The sequence below is a fragment of the Rhincodon typus genome, chromosome 9 (assembly GCF_021869965.1).
Source record: "Rhincodon typus isolate 14 chromosome 9, sRhiTyp1.1, whole genome shotgun sequence".
Taxonomy (NCBI): Eukaryota; Metazoa; Chordata; class Chondrichthyes; order Orectolobiformes; family Rhincodontidae; genus Rhincodon; species Rhincodon typus.
The window spans coordinates 44,107,966-44,129,408 of NC_063340.1; the positions used below are offsets into that span (position 1 = coordinate 44,107,966).

Genomic DNA, 21,443 nt, shown 5'->3' on the forward strand with positions numbered 1-21,443 from the left:
AGAGGGATTGGGGAGAGAATTTGTCAGCTTAGGGCCTAAGGAACAGAAGTCAAGACCAAAATAGAGAAGTGATTAATGGTGGGATGGTATTGAATAGGTCAGAATTAAATGAATGCAGGTATCTCGGAAGGTTGTGGAATTGCAAAGATTAGAGACATACTATGGCCTAAAGTAATGGAGGGATTTGGAAACATGGATGAGAACCAAAAATCAAGGCACTGCTTGATTAGAAAGCAGTGTAGGAGCTAATAAAAGTGCAGAAGTGAAAGGAGAACAGGATTTGGTGCAGTGTAAGGCATAGCAGAGTTTTGGATGATCTTGGGTTAACAGCAGTTAGAATGTGGAGACCTGACAGCAGTGTGTTGGAATTTTCAAATCTAAAAGATAATAAAGGAATGAATGAGGATTTCAGCAGATGAGCCGAGACTGGTACAAATACATGATGAGTTGGTCATCTCAGGGTCAAACATGAACCATAGATTCTGACAGAATTATTTAATCTCAGACTATTGTTATGGGTAATGGATGGAGTACACAGTTAGGGAACAGAGTTTGGCATGGAGACCGAAACATTAGCTTCAGTTTTTCCAATTCTTAATTGGAGAAAATCTCTGCTCATTCAGCACTGGACACTGAATAAGCAATTCAATAATTTAGCAGTGATGGAGTCAAGAGAAGTGGTGTATCAGCAGCACGCACGTGAAAATTAAACTTTTGCTTTTGATGACAATATTGACAGGGCTGCATGTAAAAGAGTGATAGGATAGAACCAAGTATAGATCTTTGAGGGATACCAGAGTGAACAGTGCAGAAGCGAGAAGAGGAACTACTGCAGAAGATACTCTGGTTGTAGTTAAATAGATAACAATAAAACCAGGGGACAGCAATTCCACCCAGGTGGATGACAGTAGAGACAATAGAGGATGATGGCCAACTGTGGTAAGGGGCTGTAGACGGGCAAGGACAAGGATGCAATTTCTATCTTTGTCACTGTTACACAGGATATAATTTGCGACATTGATGAATCTGTTTCAGTACTGTGGGAAGGATGGAGACCTGATTGGAAGGATTCAAACATGGAGTTTAGGAAAGATAGACAGGGATGCCCTTATAGAAATCTGAAGTATTCCACAGACACATGGGTGTTGATGGTGCAAGATGATGCACATACTGGTTTTATACATATACAAACATGCCCAACAATAACAATTTTTAGCAAACATTCTAATGTCTCTGAACAAAAAAGTAGTCTTGGCATAAAATCTTGAAAATGTTGACACAATATCAACTTATGTAAAACAAACGTGTCATTTCGCATTTTCAATAATAACAGTTGGAAATACCATCATTTTGGAACAGCATGGCCAACATCTCCCATGTGTTTTTGCACTGCTGCTACAACATTGCAGAACCTGTATTTTTTATTTGATTAGATTTGATAAAGCTGCTTATGTACAGCTTCCAGTAAGAACACATTTAATAGAATAGCATAAAGTGTTTCCTATATAGGGAAGGGCACTGAAATAATATTATTTGGTCAGCACAATAGGAAGAAAATCTCGTAGACTTAGATAAAGCCAAGTGCACCTAACAGCAAACAGGTTTTAAACCTTTGAGCAAGAACACTTTTGTCACTGATCAACAATTGGAATACCTTATCGCTTCCTCCTCACAAGAAAAAAAAAAATTGATTTGGAACGTAATACAATACTTGAGTATTGCTGAAAAAAAGGATGCACTTTGTCAAAACTTTTCATCTTGCACTCATCAGGACAATTCACAAGAATACCATACAAGGAGAAAACCAATATTTATATTGCATGACAGGAGACTGCTGATTGATGGACACTGATTGGTGGAGGTGAGTGCACCCATTAATGTTGATTGGCAGTTAACTGCCAGACTTTATCTAAATCTTAAATCACGTGGGTTGAAGCTGATTTGTATAATTTAATATATAGAAATGAGAGGACTGATTTATGATGGAGCTAATTTTCATGCGTCAGTGAAAATCAGTTTCACTGAGATTGAGAGAGAGTACCAATCTAGCTAAAGTAGCAGTGCACTAACAGTTTGAAAGTTTGTGGGCGTGCAACAGCTATTTATTGCAGCAAAACGACTGTGATTGAGATTTAGAGGAAGCCATATATAAAGGAAGATTTGCATTACTGAGCGTGTAAAAAGTCTCAGTACATTCAGAAACTTTAAAAAAACACTCCACTCCAACCCACTATCAGCCAAGGTTGAAGAGAGAAAAAAAGAAATGTTATCCAGAAAACAGAAAAAGAAAGAAAGCTTGGAGATAGCAAAAACTGCAGATGCTGGAGTCAGAGTCTAACACAGTGTGGAGCTGGAGGAACACAGCAGGTCAGGCAGCATCAATGGAGTAGGAAAGTTGACATTTCGGGTCAGGACCTTTCTTCAGAACTGGAGAGGGGGAAGGGAGCTGGGAAATAAACAGAGGGAGGAGGGGTGGGGCTGGATAAAGATGAGTGGAGTGGTGATAGGTGGATGCAGGTAGAGAGTAGTGGGGTTTTGGTCGGTGGGAAGGTTCGGGCAGATAGGCAAGGAAGATGATGGCCAGGTTGTGTCAGGTCAAGGAGGTGGGGATGAAAGGAAGGTTTGGACAACGAAGGAGGCTGGAGGAGTGGAGATTTTACAACTGGTGAATTCTATGTTCAGTGATGGCCTGAACAGAATGGATGTCCTATATCATTTTTAATATGGCTACATCAAGGAGGGGTCAGTGCAGTATTTAAAGGACGTCATAGAATTAAAGGGTTAAACAAGATGAATAAATACCATCATCGCTGTTTTTAGAAGCTGATGGAGTTGTGCTATTGCAAATTTGAGAATAAAAAAATCCAGAACCAAACTTGGAAGAATACGCTGCATGAAAAGAAGTGGCTGTGGCTGTGGCTGTGAATTGGAATTGATAAACCCAAAAAGTATTAATTCAATCCTTTGAAGGTCATTGTGTAATTTTACAAGTCATATCTTATTGTACTTATGGCGCTGATGTCTTTCAAACTAGGGCCTTACTTCCTACTTAACAAAGAATAGGCCATTATAAACTTAATATTCCTCCAGTGGGGGAAATTCCATCAGTTCTGAGGGTCACCGGACCCGAAACGTTAACTCTGATTTCTCTTCACAGATGCTGCTAGACCTGCTGAGCTTTTCCAGCAACTTCTGTTTCTGTTTGTGTTTGTGTTTGAAATTCCATCCTGGTTGGGCAGATGAAAATGGAGATGCAAGTGTCTCCATGCCTTCACTGAGTCAATGATAATGTACAGTATACCTTTTACTTCTTAATACTTCTGAGTACCCTTCAATCTTTTCATCAGCTACCACTTTATGACAAGAAATCCACACTAACACAATTAATATAGGAGTTGCTCATGGATTCAATGGATAGTTAAAGTACTACTGCAGAAGCTGCACACTGAAACAACAAGAGAACACTGGTAAAGAATGAAAGTCCCTTGCAGTCCCTTATATCCATGGGAATACTGGCAACTACTTAAGTACCCATTATTAATCTCCCTTGCACTCAACAGAACTTGGCATGACTGAAGAATAATCTATTGACACAAAAGGAATTGAAGGATCTGTTCTCCCACTAATCACAGGTAATCAAATTTTGTTCAATAGCAATGGAAAAGCTGTGTGTGCATTTCCAAGTTCATGTTCCCTCACAATAGCAGCACAACTTTCACCATCTACTTAACGTGAGGAGTCCATGTGTACATTCCAGCGTTTAGGCATTCTGAGAGAAGATCCACCTTGATCCCAGGAAGACAGTGTTCAATTGCATTTATACTATAAATGGCATATAATAGAATCAGGAACTGCAAAAATGCATTCTGTAAAAGTATTCTGTATTGAGATTGTTTGAATTCTACAAAAGTGGTACAGTGTTTATTTAATAGACAGATACATACTTATGTAGTTGCCAAATATAGGTGAAGGCAGAAGTGCTTGAAAAACTTACTGGGTCATACTGCAATGTCGAACATGTTGAATCACTAGACTATCTGATGCAAGGACTGCCTGGTGTTTGATTCTCCTTGAACTAGGAACAGGCTGAGGTTCAAATTTAGGATATAGTGTTAGCTGTGTGAAGTAATTTACTTTGACCAGTGAATATTTTCAGTTTGAAGAAAGGCTACGATTTCTAAACAGAATTAGGAGCATCAATTTACAAGGAAAATGTTAGAATCTATCATAAATATCATGATAAACAGACATTTGATTAAAAACAATCTTATTGAGTATGGTCAGCATGGATATGCAAATGAAAAAATCATTGGAAGGATGTTGGATGATTTTACTAACAAAATTGATAAAGCGGAGTCGATGGATGTAATATTTTGTATTATCAGGTTTTCAATAAGGACCCCACAGGAAGTTGTTTGGCAAAATTAAAGCATATGGCATAGGAGGCAATGTATTGGCATGTATTAAGAACTGACAAACAGACAATAAACAGGAGGAATAAACAGATCTTGCAAACCTCCTCTAGACCCCTTCAATGTTAGTACATCCTTCCTTAGATGAGGCCCAAAACTCCTGACAATATTTCAAGTGCGGTCTCACAACCTCAGCAATACATCTCTGCTCTTGTATTCAAGTCTTTTTCAAATGAATGCATTTGTCTTCCTAACTGCCAAATTGAGCCTGCACGTTAATCTTTGGAGAAACCTGAATTGGGACTTTGGAAATCTGAAGAATGAAGGGATTTACAAGTCTTTCTCCATTTAGAAAATAGTCTACACCTCTAGTCTTCCGACCAAAGCGCATAACCTCACTGTCCCACGTTGTATTCCATCTGCCACTTCTTTGGCCACTCTCCTGGCTGGTCCAAGGTCTTCGGCAGCCTTCCTGCTTCCTCAACACTACCTGACCCTCCACCTATCTTTGTGAAATCTGCAAACCGAGCAACAATACCCTTAGTTCCTTTGTCCAGATGTCTAACGTGAATAGCTGTGATCCCAACAGTGACCCCTGCGGAACTCCAGTAGTCGCCGGCTGCCATCCTGAAAAAGACCCCTTTATTCGCACACTCTGCCTTCTACCAGTAAGCCAATCCCCTACCCATGCTAGTACTTTGCCCCTAACACCATGGGTTCTTACCTCATTTAACAGTCTTCTGTGCTGCACCTTGTCAACGGGCTTCTGGAAATCCAAATAGATAACGTCCACTGGCTCTCATTTGTTTAATTTGTTCATTACCTCCTCAAAGAATTCTAACAGATTCGTCTGGCATGACTTTCCCGTGGTGAAGCTATGTTCAGCCCTGTTTTACGATGCACTTCCAAGTAGTCTGCAACTGCATCCTTAACAATAGGCTCCAAAATCTTACCAACAACCAAGGTCAGGCTAACTGGTCTATAATTTCCTGTGTTCTGCCTCCCTCCCTTTTTAAACAGAGGTGTTACATTAGGCACTTTTCTGTCCTCTGGGACCCTCCCTGACTCCAGTCATTCCTGGAAGATCATCACCAATGCCTCCACAATCTCCTCAGTTATTTCCTTCAGTGCCCGGGGGTGCAGCCCATCCAGTCTGCATGATTTATCTACCTTCAAACTTGTAAGCTTTCCAGCACCTTCTCTTTAGTGATGGCCACTACACTCACCTCTGACCCCTGACTCTCTAAGTTCTGGTATACTACTAGCATCTTCCACCGTGAAGACTGATGCAAAGTACCTGTTCAGTTTCTCCGCCATTTCTTTGTTCTCCTTTTCTACCTCGCTGGCCTTATTTTCCAGCTGTCCACACTTGTCTCTCTTACCTTTTATATATCTAAAAAAATCTTGCAATCTTCTTTTAGATTACTATCTAGCTTACCCTCATATTTCACCTTCTCCCTCTCATGGTTTTTTTTTTACATTGTCGTCTGCAACTTTTTAAAAGGCTTCCCAATCCTCTGGCTTCCTGCTGATCTTCACCACATCGTATGCTTTTCCTTTTGCTTTTATGCTGTCCCTAACTTCCCTTGGCAGTTTTGTCCTCCCTTTAGTATGCCTCCGATTCCCTCAATTAAGGCATTGATATACATTGTAAAGTGTTGAGGGTCCAGCACAAATCCCTGCGAAATCCTACATGTCACATCCTGCTAATCTGAAAAAGACCCATTTATGATTACTCTGTTTTCTGCCAGCTAGCCAGCCTTCTATCTATGCTAACATATATTACCCTCTATACCATTAACACCTACTTTATTCAATAAACTTTTATGTACAATGTTGTCAAAGGCCTTTTGCAGATCCAAGTACAGTACATCAACAAGCTTCCCTTTATCCACATTGCATGTCACTCCTTCAAAGATTTGCAATAAATTGGTTAAACATAATTTTCTTCCATAAAACTTTGCTGACTATTCCCAATTATCTTGCTTTTCTCCAACTGCCCAGGTTTAATGTCCTTAATGATCGATTCTTGAAAACTTCTCAACAATTGGCAAGATAATAGCCAACAGTATCCTGTTTTCTGCATCCCTCCCTTCTTTAATAAAGGGGTTATGTTTGCTACATTTCAGTCTAATGGAAGGCTCCTGAATACAGAGAATTTTAGAAAATTAACACCAATGCATCTACCACCTCATTAGCCACTTCTTCTAAGACCTTAAGAGGAGATCCATCAGATGCCGGAGAATTATTAAGCCATGGTTCCATCATTTTGCTGAATATCACTTTCTTAGTGATTTTAATTTCATCAAGTTCATCTCTTTCTTTAACCTCCTAATGTACAAGTTTTTTTTGGATTCTTGGGTATTTTGTTACAGAAGATACAGCAAAATATTTATTCTTTACATATCTTTATCAACATTTTTTATTACATTTCTTCCCCTCATGTTCCAAGTTATTTGCCCCAGTTAACCTTAAAACCACTTTTGGCTATTCTTTCTATTCTAACCAGTCATCTGACCCTTATGCAATCATATGCTTTTTCTTTAAGTTTGATGTTCTCCATAACTTACTTAGTTAACCAGGATTGAGGGTCATTCCTTGGGAATTTTCTTTTACAGTAGGAATACACTTATTCTGAAATATCCCTTAAACATCTGTCACTGCTTCTTTACTGAGCTATCTCCGAGCTTAGTACCCCAGTTCACTTCAGCTAGCTCAGCTTTTATGCCATATAGTTGCCTTTAAGTTTAAAGTACAGTCTCAGATCCACTCTTCTCCCATTCAAATTGGATGCAAAATTCTACCATACTATGATTGCTGCAACCTAGGGGTGCCTTTATTCTGAAGTTATTAATTACACCTGCCACATTACACAATACCAAGCATAGTAAAGCTTACTCTATGGCCAGTGCCAGAACATGTTGCTCTAAAGAGCTATCTCGAAGATATCCGATGAGCTCCTCACTAAGGTTACTGATACAAATCTGATTTTTCCACTTTGTATGCAGATTAAAATCACCAACTATTGCCATCCCTTCAGCACAAACACCTAATATTTCATCTTATATACTTCTTCCAACATAATGGTTACTGGTTAGTAGGCGTAGATCACTCCCACAAGTGACTTCTTTCTCCTACAATTGTTTATTTCCTCCCAGATTCTACATCCTAATCTCCTGAACCACGATCATAAGAATCTATTTCTTAACATAAATAGAATTAGGAGCAGGCTATTCATTCCCTGAAGCCTCCCTGACATTCCATAATATCATTGCTAATCTGCCACAGGCCTCAACTCTGCTTTTGTTTCAACTCCTCATTGCCTCAACTCCCCGATATTTCAAAAATCTTTCTTCTTTAAATATTTTTAGTAATCTAGTCTCAATTCTCAAGGGTAGGGAATTCCAGACATTTCATTACCCTCAAAAGAATTCCCTTTGCATATCAGTTTTAAATGAGTGTCCCCTTCTGTACCAATGTCCCCTCGTTTGAGATTCTCCCATGAGTGGAAACATCTTCTCAGCATCTACCCTGTCAAACCCCCTCAGAATATTGCATATTTCAATAAGATCACCCCTCATTCTTCTAAACTCCAATGAATGAAGACCTAACCTGTTTAGCCATTCTTGATAAGTTAACTCCATCATCCTAGTAATCAATCTAGTAAGATAGTAGGAACTGCCGATGCTGGAGAATCTGAGATAACACGGTGTAGAGCTGGATGAACACAGCAGGCCAAGCAGCATCAGAGGAGGAGGAAAGCTGACGTTTCGGGTCGAGACCCTTCTTCAGAAGAATAATTGTACAGTTGTAACAAGATTTCCCTATTTTTTTAACTCTACCCTCCTAGCACTAAAGGCCAAAGTTCCATTTGCCTTCTTAATTACTTGTTGCACCTGCATGGCAACCTTGTGTATTTTCTTCTATGCTGCACTTGTTTGGAATCACTCACCATTAAAATAATAGTCTCCCTTTTGGTTTTTTTTACACCAAAAGTGCATGGCCTCACACCTTGCCAAAATAAACTCCATCTGCCAAGTTTTGCCCATACACAAACTCTTGATATCCCCTTTGGATTACTTATGAACTCGTCACAACATGTCCTTACATTTATTTTTGTATCATCAGCAAATATAGATACATCAGCAAATATAGATACATCAGCAAATATAGATACATCAGCAAATATAGATACATCACACTCTGTCCCTTTCTCCAAGACGTTAATACAAATCATAAAATATTTGAGGCCTGAGGACTGATCCTTGTGCTACTGCCTTATTTACTTCTTTCTAACCTGAAAGGTACATTAATCCCATTAAGATCCATTAAGACCCATTAATCCGTCTTTACGTGTGTTAACCATTCCTCAATCCTTGTTAATGCATTACCGCCAATACTGTGAATTCCTATTTAGTGCAGTTAACATTTAAGTGACATCTTTTCAAACAACTTCTGCAAATTCAAATATACCTGATGGACTGGTTTCAGTTTATCAACTGTTTGGTATATCCTCAAAAAACTCTACCAATTTGTCAAACACTACTTCCATTTCAGAAGGCCATGTTGACTCTGTTTGATTGTTTTATGTTTTTCTAGATGTTCTAGCATTTTCCAATGACAGACATTAGGCTAACTGGGCTATAGTTTCCTGCTTTCTTCTCCCTCACTTCTTGAATAGGGGCATCATATAAATAGTTTGCTGGAATGTACTGAGTTCTGGATTACTTCAGCCAAATACTTTGCAGCCACTTCCTACACAAAATTGGATGCAAGTCATCAGGTCCTGGTGATTTGTCTGCCTTTAGTCCTATTAGTTTGACAAATACATTGTCCCTTGTGATAGGGACTGTTACAAGATTCTTATTCTCATTAGCAATCTGCTTATCTGATATCTTCGGGATGTACCGTCGTGAAATATTGGTTTAAAATTACCTTTGGAACAATATACCAGCCTTAGAACGAATTTAAAGATTCCTGGAATGAAGGGATTTTACTATGAGGCCATATTTGCATGGACTAATCTATTAGAAAGGAGAGTGGATTTTTTTGAAATAAACATTGAAGGTGACTACCCTGGTTGGACAGTCTAGGATTACTGGTCAGTCTCAGAACAAGGTGGCCATTTACAACTGTACTAAGGAGGCACATTCTCATCAAAAGGGTAGTGGAATCTTTGGAATTTTCAAACTTTAAAAATATGGATGCTCAGTATGAGTATATTTAATTCAGCGATCAAAGAATCTGGATGAGGATAGTGTGTGAAGGTGTGGCTAGAGGTAAAAAACAAAATCAACCATGATCTTACAGAATGGTAGAACTGATTTCAGGGTCCAAATGGCCTATTCCAACTCTTACTTTCAATGTAAGGAGTATGCTTTTTGCCTTCATTTTCAAAGCTGAAGACCACAGTTTGTATCTGGACAATTGCTGCTGCATGACTAGATTTCTAGGCAATTACAATTTCCAAAAATTCCTATGTTTTTCTGAGTCCAACTCTCACTTTACTTTAAAACTTGCATGTACACCTATATTTACCTTCAGTCATTAATGTAATGGTGCTATCAACTTTAGACTATATTAAAAGTTAATGGTAATTCCAAGATTGTTTTCAACAAATAATCTGCCATCTGATTCCACTATGCAACTGGACACTTTTTAAACATTTAAAGCAGAAATAGCTACAAACAGAACATTAAACATTTTCAGTTGCACCTTCATTATTATAACAAAAGTCAAGATAACAGGTGCACATCATTCAAAATAAAATGTTCATAAATGACGAAGGAGAGAATTAAAGATACTTTCCAAGAGCTATATTCCTGCATTACCTGCTTCTACACAAACTCATTACCATCTGTCTCCTCTTGCAGGTTTCAAAAACAATATTATTCAGTTAGCAAACTTTTCTTGTAATGGACCCTACTTCATCCTAAAGATATGAAGGATCACTGAGATCAACATGAGAAGTAATTGTTTTGTATAGCGCCTCATTACATACTTAGAATCTTACAAAAATAATAATGTGAAGTGTCTTTAATCAACCATTGCTCTTTTAAAACAAATACTCAAGGGCAGAGCATGAGCCAAAAGTGTAGTGGATGATACATCTTGGCATCCTCCTGACTGATGCAAATCTTCAGCCAATTTTATTAATTCTATGTGATATGAAGAAAGAGGTGAGCATCTGAATACACAACAGATACCTGTTCCAATAATACGTAGCAATGAAGACTTCTGATTAAGAAACATCTGAGTCATTTTGGAGTGCAAAGATGACACTTTCAACAGAAGAGATCCCTGTTGTTGGATGTTGCATTTGACAAAAGGCACAGGTTGAGAAGGTCACCCAAGTCCTTGCCACAACGGCAGTAAAATGAGGCCCTTAAGTGGCCATTAATTGGCAGTCCTCAACCTTTGCCACATCAAACATCATCAGGTAGTGTCAAGAAGGGATTGTGCTCTCCAACCTAGTTCTGCCCACCTAGCAGTTCTGAAGAACAGTCATGTTGGACTCAAAACGTTATCTCTGTTCCTCTGTCCTCACAAATGCTGGCAAATTTGCTGAGCTTCTCCAGAACTTTCTTTGTACTTCAGGCTTTTATTTGGAAATTGATATGTTAGGTCCCTGTCTTGAGCACAAGTACATTTGTGGAGCATCCTCCTGCTGTTATTTGCTTAACTGGCTACTACCATTCACAATTGAATGTGGTAGGACTGCAGAGCTTTCATCTGATCCAGTGGTTATGGGACTACTTAGCTCTGTCTATTGTGTGCTGCTTCTGCTGTTTCAAATGTAATTGGTCCAGTGTTATAGCTTCACCAGGTTTTTCACTTCATTTTAGTTATACCAGGTGCCACTCCTGCCATGTCCTCCAGCACTCACAGAATGAGGGTTGATCTCTGACATGATGGTAATTGTGAAGTGGTGGCATATCAGTTCATGAGGTTGTAGATTGGCATTGAATACAATTCTACTGCTGATGGCTGCCCATTTTGAGGTGCTAGATATGTTTGAGATCTATCCCATTCAGCACGATGCAGTTCAATACGACACAGTGGAGGGTTTCCTCAATATATAAATGGGACATAGAAACTTTGTGGTAGTTCTTTCTACAGCACTATCCTGGATAAACGCATCTGTGACAGAAAAGAACAGACCAAACAAGCTTTGTTTGAGAGACCAAGCCTGGAGGCGAATTGCAGGCTGAACCTTGATTTAAAAGGTTCTAACAGATGGAGGGACCCCAGGAAGTGCTTTGTGTTTAAACAGATAGCAGAAGTTGGCTATTAATGAGGTCAGTACTTGGGGAATTGGTTCCAGCATGACTAGAAGAGACCCTATGTTCAAGCAGATGGCAGTTGTTGAATGGTAATTGAAGTATCGAGAAAAGTCTAGCCAAGCGGAACTAGAATTAAAGTTATTCTTTTGAACTATATTTTCTGAGAGATGGCTCTGGAATGCTGCTGAGACAGCATGAAGATTTGAAAGCTTCCTACCTAATCTGATACAGCAACTTCCAGACCCCAACCATTACAAATTTGAATTAAAAGTTTTGCTGCCTTTACTTGGGTGAACTGAAGGTGATCCTGATCAACATTTCAAAAAAAAAAAAAATGCAGCAAAGGAGTCCACATTCACGTCAATGAAACAACACAATATGAAAGCCATTTAAGTAATCGCGCCAATTTTGATATTTTATTTTATTTACTCCTTAACATTGTTTATTTGACAGCATGTCTTTTGTGTGAATGGAAGCTAAAGACAAATGTTTCGGGAAAAGCACAGACATTAATCAGCTTACTGTGTTATTTACTTTTCTCTGCTAAAATTGTGTATTTAATAAATAGTTCTATTTTAGATACAAAAATAGTATCTGGAAATTAATCATTTTCAAAGTCTGGGACTGGTTATTCAAAAGTCTGGTTAGGAACTATCAGAGTGATAGCTTGGGGCCTTCAATGGTTTAATTTTACTGTGTTGCAGATACAGAGGTAGAAAGACGGATTTGGTTCGGCTGTCTATCTCCGTGTCAATATATGTTGACAATTTGTTCACCATCGTAACTTGTAAGTTATACACTTGCTGCACCTTTACTGTATTTGCATACATTTCTGCAAAATTGTTGCTGGACTATCACTAGATGAAATGCTTGCATTTCTTTAGCTTACAGCTGGGGCTACACAGATGTGGCTATATTTTCCTTGTCGCTGCGCTGGGAGACAAATAGTTGAAACTGGGTACAGTGCAGCAAATCAGTGGTTATTGCTGATGGTGAATTACTATCTCTTTGACTTAAACACTTAAGATGCCATTGAATGTGCCAAAGGTGGGAAATAAAATGATGTCTTGCAGGCCTTGCTCACATATGGCATCTCTTCCTGAAAGCAAAATGGCAGATTCCAATAATAATTGGGCAGAGGAAAGCTTTGAAAAATACTGAAAACACTCCTACCAGTCCAGTTCACACCCAAGTCAAGAACTGCTAGTGCATTTGACTTCAGTTGCGTCAATATTAAAATGCTGCTAGTTTTTACCATTAAGTCTAGATTAAATCAGGTACCTTTCTTTTATTCAAACTAGTGAGTCTGTGTCACTGAAGCACATTAAGTAGAAACGTCAATCAATTGCATTCTTATCGAATAGATTCTGGTCATAATCTTCTTTCTCCTGAGGAGGTTACTGTGCTGCAGAGTGAGGTGAAACAGCTGAATTCACTTGTAGCCTTCTGTCTTGGACTCAGTGATGTAGTTGTGAGGGTGATAATAGTCTTTTAGATTTAGTTAACAAAAGGACTTTTTTGGAGCAGTAGCCACTGTGCACTCTTCCAAAAAGTTCTTCCCCCGACAGTGCACAATTGCTTCTGCCAAGATGCTACCGTGATGTGATTTCTGGGCCTATGTTAACTCTGGTAACGTGAACACTGAGACTGTGTTCTTACTGAGAACAAGTATCAGAAGATTTATTCATAGAGCAACTAAATACATTACAACTCTATCTCACACATTCGCATAGTGTGGGTTCAAGACAGTTGACTGTTTTTCCTGAAGGATTACAAAGTACAGCAGTAGCTATTCAAAGTGGACTTGATGCCTTTGTACAAGAATATCACAAGGCATGATGTCATACTGATGTCATCACTTAACTCTTTTAAAGGTGAATGCTTGCTTGGTCATAGACAAATGTAATATCACAACACTTACCACTTTAATTTTGCATGGCTGTCTGTTTTTTGGCAAGTAGAACTCCAGCCCTTTAAGGGTATTAACTAGTTTTGTATCATGTTGAGTTCATTTCTGAACACCTCCCACAAATATTTTCTCAATTATTTTCAGTATATGCGAGATAAATTTTAACGTTACAGATTTTGTGGTGCTGAAAGCGGAGTATTTTCACAGCTGTATCTGGGGAGGGAAAAAAAATACACTGTTGTGAGGGACAGACAGCTCCTATTCAGCGGAATGGAGCAAAAAATAAAGGAGAAAACAAGCAATAGAAAGGAAACTAGGAATTAGAGAGAGTAAGCAAGAAAAAGAGAAAGATTGAGCCGGACAAAGGAAGAATTCCTTTAGCTGCCTCGTATGGCTCTTTTAAACTCCCTGCCAATCTCAAACTACTCTTCTTTTACCTGTCCATCATACCTCATAAACTGCGCTTTTGCAGTTTAACAACTTTTTAATGTCTATTTGTAAAGGTTTTGATATGCTTCTCTAGATTAAAAGCTGCTATCATCATGTGTACATCAATCTAGCTAGTTGAACATCAGTGAAACCTAAAGCATTAGAGCTGTGCAAATGTACTACTTTAGGAAGCCTGAATCAAACAATATATGTAAGTTTGTGATGCCAGTACACTTACAGGTCTGGTAATTCATATTTAAGACTGCAACCTACTTCAGGGCATGACCGTACTTACAGAATTCATGGAGTGCAAAAGTGCCTTGTCAGTGATGACAAGCTCATTTGCTTCATGATAGCACACATTATTTATATTGTCCATTATTGACTGGATCATTCCAGTTTGTAGCAGCCTAAATGGGGCATCTGCTAAGGGATTGTGGTAGGAATGCAAGACATGAACATTGAACACAGAACAGTACAGCACAGTACAGGCCTTTCGGCCCACGATGTTGTGCTGGCCTATTATCCTACTCTAAGATCAAACTACCCTGCATACTCTACATTTTACTGTCATCCACGTGCCTATCCAAGAGTCGCTTAAATGTCCCCTAATGTATCTGACTCCACTATCACTGCCGGCAGCGCATTCCACGCACCCACCACTCTCTGTGTAAAAGAACCTACCTCTGACATCTTCCCTATATATTCCTCCAATCACCTTAAAATTATGCCCCCTCGTAATACTCATTTCCGCCCTGGGAAAAAGTCGCTGGGTATCCACTCTATCAATGCCTCTCATCATCTTGTACACCTCTATCAAGTCACCTCTCATCCTTCTTCGCTCCAATGAAAAAAGCCCTAGCTCCCTCAACCTTTCCTCATAAGACCTGCTCTCCAGTCCAGGCAACATTCTGGTAAATCTCCTCTGCACCCTTTCTAAAGCTTCCACATCCTTCCTATAATGAGGTGACCAGAACTGAACACAATATTCCAAGTGTGGTCTAACCAGGGTCTTATACAGCTGCAGCATAACCTCGCGGCTCTTAAACTCAATTCCCCTGCCAATGAAAGCCAACACACCATACGCCCTCTTGACAACCGTATCAACTTGGGTAGCAAATTTGAGGGATCTATGGACATGGACCGCAAGATCCCTCTGTTCCTCCACACTGCCAAGAATCCTGCCATTAACCCTGTATTCTGCATTCAAATTTGACCTTCCAAAATGAATCACTTCACACTTTACCAGGTTCAATTCTATCTGCCACTTCTTTGCCCAGCTCTGCATCCTACAACAGCCCTCCACACTATCCACACTCCACCAATCTTCGTATCATCGGCAAACTTACTAACCCAGCCTTCCACTTCCTCATCCAAGTCATTTATAAAGATCACAAACAGCAGAGGTGCCAGAACAGATCCCTGCAAAACACCACTGGTCACCGAGCTCCAGGCTGAATACTTTCCATCTACTGCCACCCTCTGTCTTCTATTGGACAGCCAGTTTTGTATCCAGGCAGCCAAATTTCCCTGAATCCCATGCCTCCTTATTTTCTGAATGAGCCTACCATGGGGAACCTTATCAAATGCCTTGCTAAAATCCATATACACCACATCCACTGCTCGACCTTCATCAATGTGTTTTGTCACATCCTCAAAGAGTTTAACAAGGCTTGTGAGGCATGACCTGTCCCCTTACAAAGCCATGCTGACTATTTCTAATCAAACTGTGCTTTTTCAAATAATCATAAATACTATCTCTCAGAATCCTCTCCAATCATTTGCCCACCACAGAAGTAAGACTGACCGGTCTGTAATTCCCAGGATTATCCCTATTCCCTTTCTTGAACAAGGGAATGACATTTGCCACCCTCCAATCTTCTGGTACCACTCCAGTGGACAGTGAGGATGCAAAGATCATTGCCAAAGGTGCAGCAATCTCTTCCCTTGCTTCCCGTAGTAACCTTGGGTATATCCCGTCTGGCCCAGGGGACTTATCTATCCTCATGTTTTTCAAAATTTCTAGCACATCCTCCTTCCTAACATCAACTTGATTGAGCATATCTGCCTGTTTCATGCTGTCCTCACAAATGTCAAGGTTCCTCTCACTGGTGAAACAATGTATTCATTAAGGACCTCCCCTACCCATTCTGATTCCCTGCACAAGTTCCCTCCACTATCCTTAATTGGCCCTACCCTCACTCTGGCCATCCTCTTTTTCTCACATAAGCATAGAATGCCTTGGGGTTTTCCTTGATCCTACCCGCCAAGGCTTTTTCATACCCCCTTCTAGCTCTCCTAAGTCCATTCTTCAGTTCCTTCCAGGCTACCTTGTAACCTCTAGAGCCCTATCCAATCTTTGCTTCCTCAACCTTAAGTAAGCTTCCTTCATTCTCCTGACTAAATATTCCACATGTCTTGTCATCCAAGGTTCCTTCACCTTACCATCCCTTCCTTGCCTCAGTGGACAAACCTATCCAGTACCTGTAGCAACTGCTCCCTAACCGACCTCCACATTTCTGTTGTGCATTTCCCAGAGAACATCTGTTCCCAATTTCTTGCCTAACAGCATTGTAATTCCCCCTCCCCCAATTAAATACTTTCCCATACTGTCTGCTCCTATTCCTCTCCATGACTATAGTAAAGGTCAGGGAATTGTGATCACTATCACCAAAATGCCCTCCCACCGAGAGATCTGACACCTGGCCTGGTTCGGTGCTAAGCACCAAATCCAAAATGGCCTCCCCTCTCGTCGGCCTATCTACATATTGAGTCAGAAATCCTTCCCAGACGCACCTGACAAAAACTGCTCCATCCAAACTATTTCCACTAAGGAAGTTCCAATCTATATTAGGGAAGTTGAAGTCACCCATGACAACAACCCTATTACTTCTGCACCTTTCCAAAATCTGCCTCCCAAACAATCATTTGCTTAGAAATGATATTGTTAAAGATCCATTATACTATTTCAAAAGAAGCTGATCAGCAAGCAAATCATAAAGATTTATTCTATCAAGTTTGTGAACAATTCAGAATCAAAAACACACTTGCAGCCACTATACTATTGAGCAAGTGACTGTTGTGTTGTATTATTACATTTCTTTTCACTATTGTACATTAAAATCAAAGACATTCACTCAGTTAAAATAAATTCCACAGTAGTAGTGAGAAATTTGTTACAAAGACTCTTCATACAGTAGAATGTCATTACAGTTTCCAGTATATTTAATAGTACACATTATATGGGAAAGGAAGGGAATTTGGAGGAAAAAATACATTTGTGAAAAAGACTAGGACTTCTATTCCTGATTACTATGCAAGGGGCCAGGTTGAAAGCCAGGTCGGTGTACATACCACTGTTAGTGTCAAGACTGATGCCCTCTGCAGCTGAATAACAGTTAAGCATTCATTCTCTTCCAAATAATAAATGTATGCTTCAGTGAGAATTAGACTACTGTATGCCAAATGAATAGTAAATGGTTTTCCAGAAATGAGAAAAGGGACCAAATTGACATACTTAAAGTAAAATAAATAACAGGTATACTTCTCTTTAGTCTATTGTAAACTTAATCTGACTAAAAAAGGTGTTGTATAAATGAAACATACCTGCTAAAGCTTTGATGCGGGATCTTTCAAACAGCCTGGCAGAGCTGTTTTCATTATCCCATTCTTCCACATCCCAACGATTGTTGACATCACTATATTGCTGTTGAATATCAATGTTGTCGTAGTCTGTTGCTATTGCTGTCATCTTCTTAGCTGTCCCTCGTCATGAGCTGCCTTTCACAAAAAATTCTGAAAACAAATCAAAACAGCACTTCAGAACACAAAGGATCATAAATGGTAAATGCACATCTGGAACTGCAGATGTCAAATTTATGTCTTGCTCAAGGGCAGATCAGCACACAGATAGAACTGTCACAGACTACAGACGTAAACTGGACTAAAGAAAGGTGCACCAATGCGATGCAGCATAGGAGTGGAATAAATTACCCAATTCCAAAATATTTTGCCTAAACTGTCACCAATGTGAAACAAAATACTACAGAAGAAAATTTTAAAATGCTAAAATTAATTTGAGATTTTCTGAAACTGTACAATAAAAGGAGAAAGGCCACACTTAATAACATTTTCAAAGCATCCACTGTCATAAATTTAAAAATATTATTTGTAATTAGGCTGTCTCTTGTATTACACATTTGCTCAAGTAGCAGGAATAATAAAAAAAAGTATAATATTTGAATGGACAGAAGTTGTGAAGTGTTGTGTACAGCGTGTTTGTGTCCTGTTACAAGAATCTAAAAGTTGGTATACAGGCACAATGAGTGATTAGGAAGGCAAATGGAATGAGACCATAAGAAATAGCAACAAAATTAGGCTGTTCAGCCCCTCTAGTTTGCTCCTCCATTCAATAGGATCATGGCTATTTTGACAACATTTCTCATATCCACTTGCATGCCCTTTCCCCATAACCCTCGATTCCCCTACTGATCAATAATCTCTCTTCGCCTTAAATATATACAAGGACTCTGCCTCCACAGCTCTCTGTTGGCATTTATTACAAGGGGAATATAGCATAAAGGTATTGATGTGCTGCTGCAGCAAGTCACCATTGCCCTATAGCGTTGCTCTCTCATTAAAGATAATTGATAGTGGTTTATCTTGAGGGTAACTATCCCTCATGCAAGGGGCAAGGTTAAAATTCATGGTAATCTCAGCTGGTGCAGGAACTGAACCCATTTTGTCGGCATCACTCTGCATTCACAAACCAGCCATCCAGCCAGCTGAGCTAACCAACTATTATGCAGTTGTAACAAGCCTTAGTTAGATCATATCTGGAGTACTGTGTAAAGATTTGGCCTCCTTGCTTAAGAAAAGATATAACTGAATGAGATGCTATTCAGCAAAGGTTCACTTAACTGATGGTGGCTCAGTGGTTAGCACTGTTGCCTCATAACGTCAGGGACCTAAGTTTGATTCTGGCCTTGGGCAACTGTCTGTGTGACATTTGCACATTCTCCCCACGTCTGCATAGGTTTCCTTCCAATGCTCCGGTTTCCTCCCACAGCCCAAAGATGTGCAGGTTTGGTGGACTGGCCATGCTAAACTGCCCACAGTATGCAGGGATGTGCAGGCTAGGTGGATTAGTAATGGGAAATGCAAGGTTACAGGGATAGGGTGGGGGGCGGGATGCTCTTCGGAGGGTACGTGTGGACTTAATGGGTTGAATGGCCTGCCTCCCCATTAAGGATTCTCTGGTTCCTGGGATGAAGAGATTACTTTATGAGATCTCATCAGATTGAATTTATCATTTACCAGTTGGAGTTTAAAAGAATGAGAGGTGATCATATCAAAATATAAGATTCTGAGAGGATTTTATAGGGTGAATGGTAGGAGGATTTTTCCCTATTTGGGAGCATCTAGAACAGTTGAAAATTACACCAATGTTTTAATGATTAACTAATAAAGTAGGAAGGAACATAACTGTTGTTTCAATTGATGATTTGGTTGTTTTTAGCCAAACAAGGGAAGAACATTGATATCGTTTGACTGTTTGATCAACTACAAAAAGACAATTAAGTTATAAATTTGGCTAAGAGTAATTTTACCAAGACAAAGGTGGCTTAGCTGGACCACGCCTTGGGACAAGGCCAAACAGCACCTAGAGAAGGGAAAGCCTGGGTTCTTTCCCGTGCTTAGGACAAACCATGAAAGTTTGCATTATATTGGCATGATTGGATTCTATCACAGGTTTGTTCTGCACTTAAGAACTGTCATTGCACCTTTAATGAATTTGTTACAGAAAGGCAGAAATTTTAAATGGATGCCAAAGTGCCTTTGAAAACTTGAAGGCTGTGCTGAGAAACCACATTGGTTTTAGCTGCGCTGAATTATGCAAAGCCATTCAAACTGTTAATGCCAAGGTCATTGGTGTGGGGCTGTTTTACTGTAAAATGAATAGTTGGGGATTTGACGACCAATCAGTTATTATTCAAAGAAAGTGACCATATCAACATTATGCAGTGGAAAAGGAGATATTGAATATTGTGATACTTCTACATCATTTTGAAATTTACATGAGCAACATAGAAGAAATTATTATTTTTATAGACCACAATCCTTGGACTTTCTTAGAAAAATTTCAGAATAAGATTTATGATTATTGCATTGGAATAAATTCTCCAACCATATAATTTGAAAATTGTTTACGCTCCTGAAGAAAATGTTATGGTGGATGCTTTATTGAGAGCAATATAAACAACACCGATGATGTGATGCCCGTGGATATATGTAAAACATGGCTGCTGTGTAATTCACTGTATGTTTAATGTCAGTATATTATTACTGTTATTGTGTCATAGCAATAATATTAAGTTAATCATTGATAAGTAATGAAAATGCCTCAAAAGATACAGTTTCATTCTCTTTGGGGAGGTGTGACGGGAGGAAAAACAAATTTATATTGATAAGCCCACAAAGGCAGCTATCTCTAAATAACTTTTTTGAGTTGTCATCAAACTGTAAATTCACAGATCCCTACGTGCTGTGATACCGATAACTTGACAGCATTGTGTAATCTACGTCAATGCTACGACGATTACATGTTGTTTGAGGTCTGTTAGCTCACTGGGCTGGATACAACAGCATGAGATCAATTCCTGCACTGGCTGAGGTTACCATGAACTTCCTGCCTTCTCAACCTCACCCCTCACTTGAGGCATGATGAAGTTAAACTCACCACCAGTCGTCTCTCTCTAATGATAGTGCAGCCTTTGGCCACTTTAACATGTAGGTTTATGTCAACAAACAGTCATTGAATTTTCTGGCAACAATTTGTTTTCAACTGTCAGATACAGGCAGGCAGTATTTTTCTATTTCTGAAAGGCAGGCTACTTAAGGAACTTGTCAGCTTGACAGATCTTATCAACACTTCACAGAAGGATCTGTAAACGTTCTGGGAGTGTGAAGGGTATGATTGGCACCGTGTTTTGCAAGGGGGACACAAGTTTCATTGTGTGGGGAAGAGACATAGGTTGGCACTAAGCTGGCAGCAGGGCTACAAGGAGTATAGGTGTGGCTGAGCAGCATGGTTTGGCATGTTTGACATGAGAAGTGGTGGGGGGGGGCGGGCGCAGTGGTGAGGCCTGGAGTATCTAATATTTAAGAATACCACTGGGATGAAGTTCTGAAGAAGTTCAGGGGTGGCATGATGGCTCAGTGCTTAACACTGCTGCCTCACAACACCAGGGACCTGGGCTCGATTCCACCCTCAGGTGACTTTCTGTGTGGTGTTTGCACATTCTCTCCACATCTACATGGATTTCCTCTAGATGCTCTGGTTTCCTCCCACAGTCCAAAGGTATGCATGTTAGATGGATTAGCCATGCTAAATTGCCTGTAGTGTCAGAG

At 39.6% G+C, this 21,443-nt stretch overlaps 1 protein-coding gene across 1 annotated transcript in view; it reads right to left on the minus strand.

The window, feature by feature from the left end:
- Nucleotides 1-21,443, minus strand: part of sptbn1 (spectrin, beta, non-erythrocytic 1) — a 390,719-nt gene that overhangs the window by 293,765 nt on the left and 75,511 nt on the right. Inside the window, exon 3 of the mRNA XM_048601480.1 lies at nucleotides 17,640-17,828. Coding sequence (XP_048457437.1) covers nucleotides 17,640-17,784 — 145 coding nt within the window. The 5' untranslated portion in view covers nucleotides 17,785-17,828. The remainder of the gene's footprint in view (nucleotides 1-17,639; nucleotides 17,829-21,443) is intronic.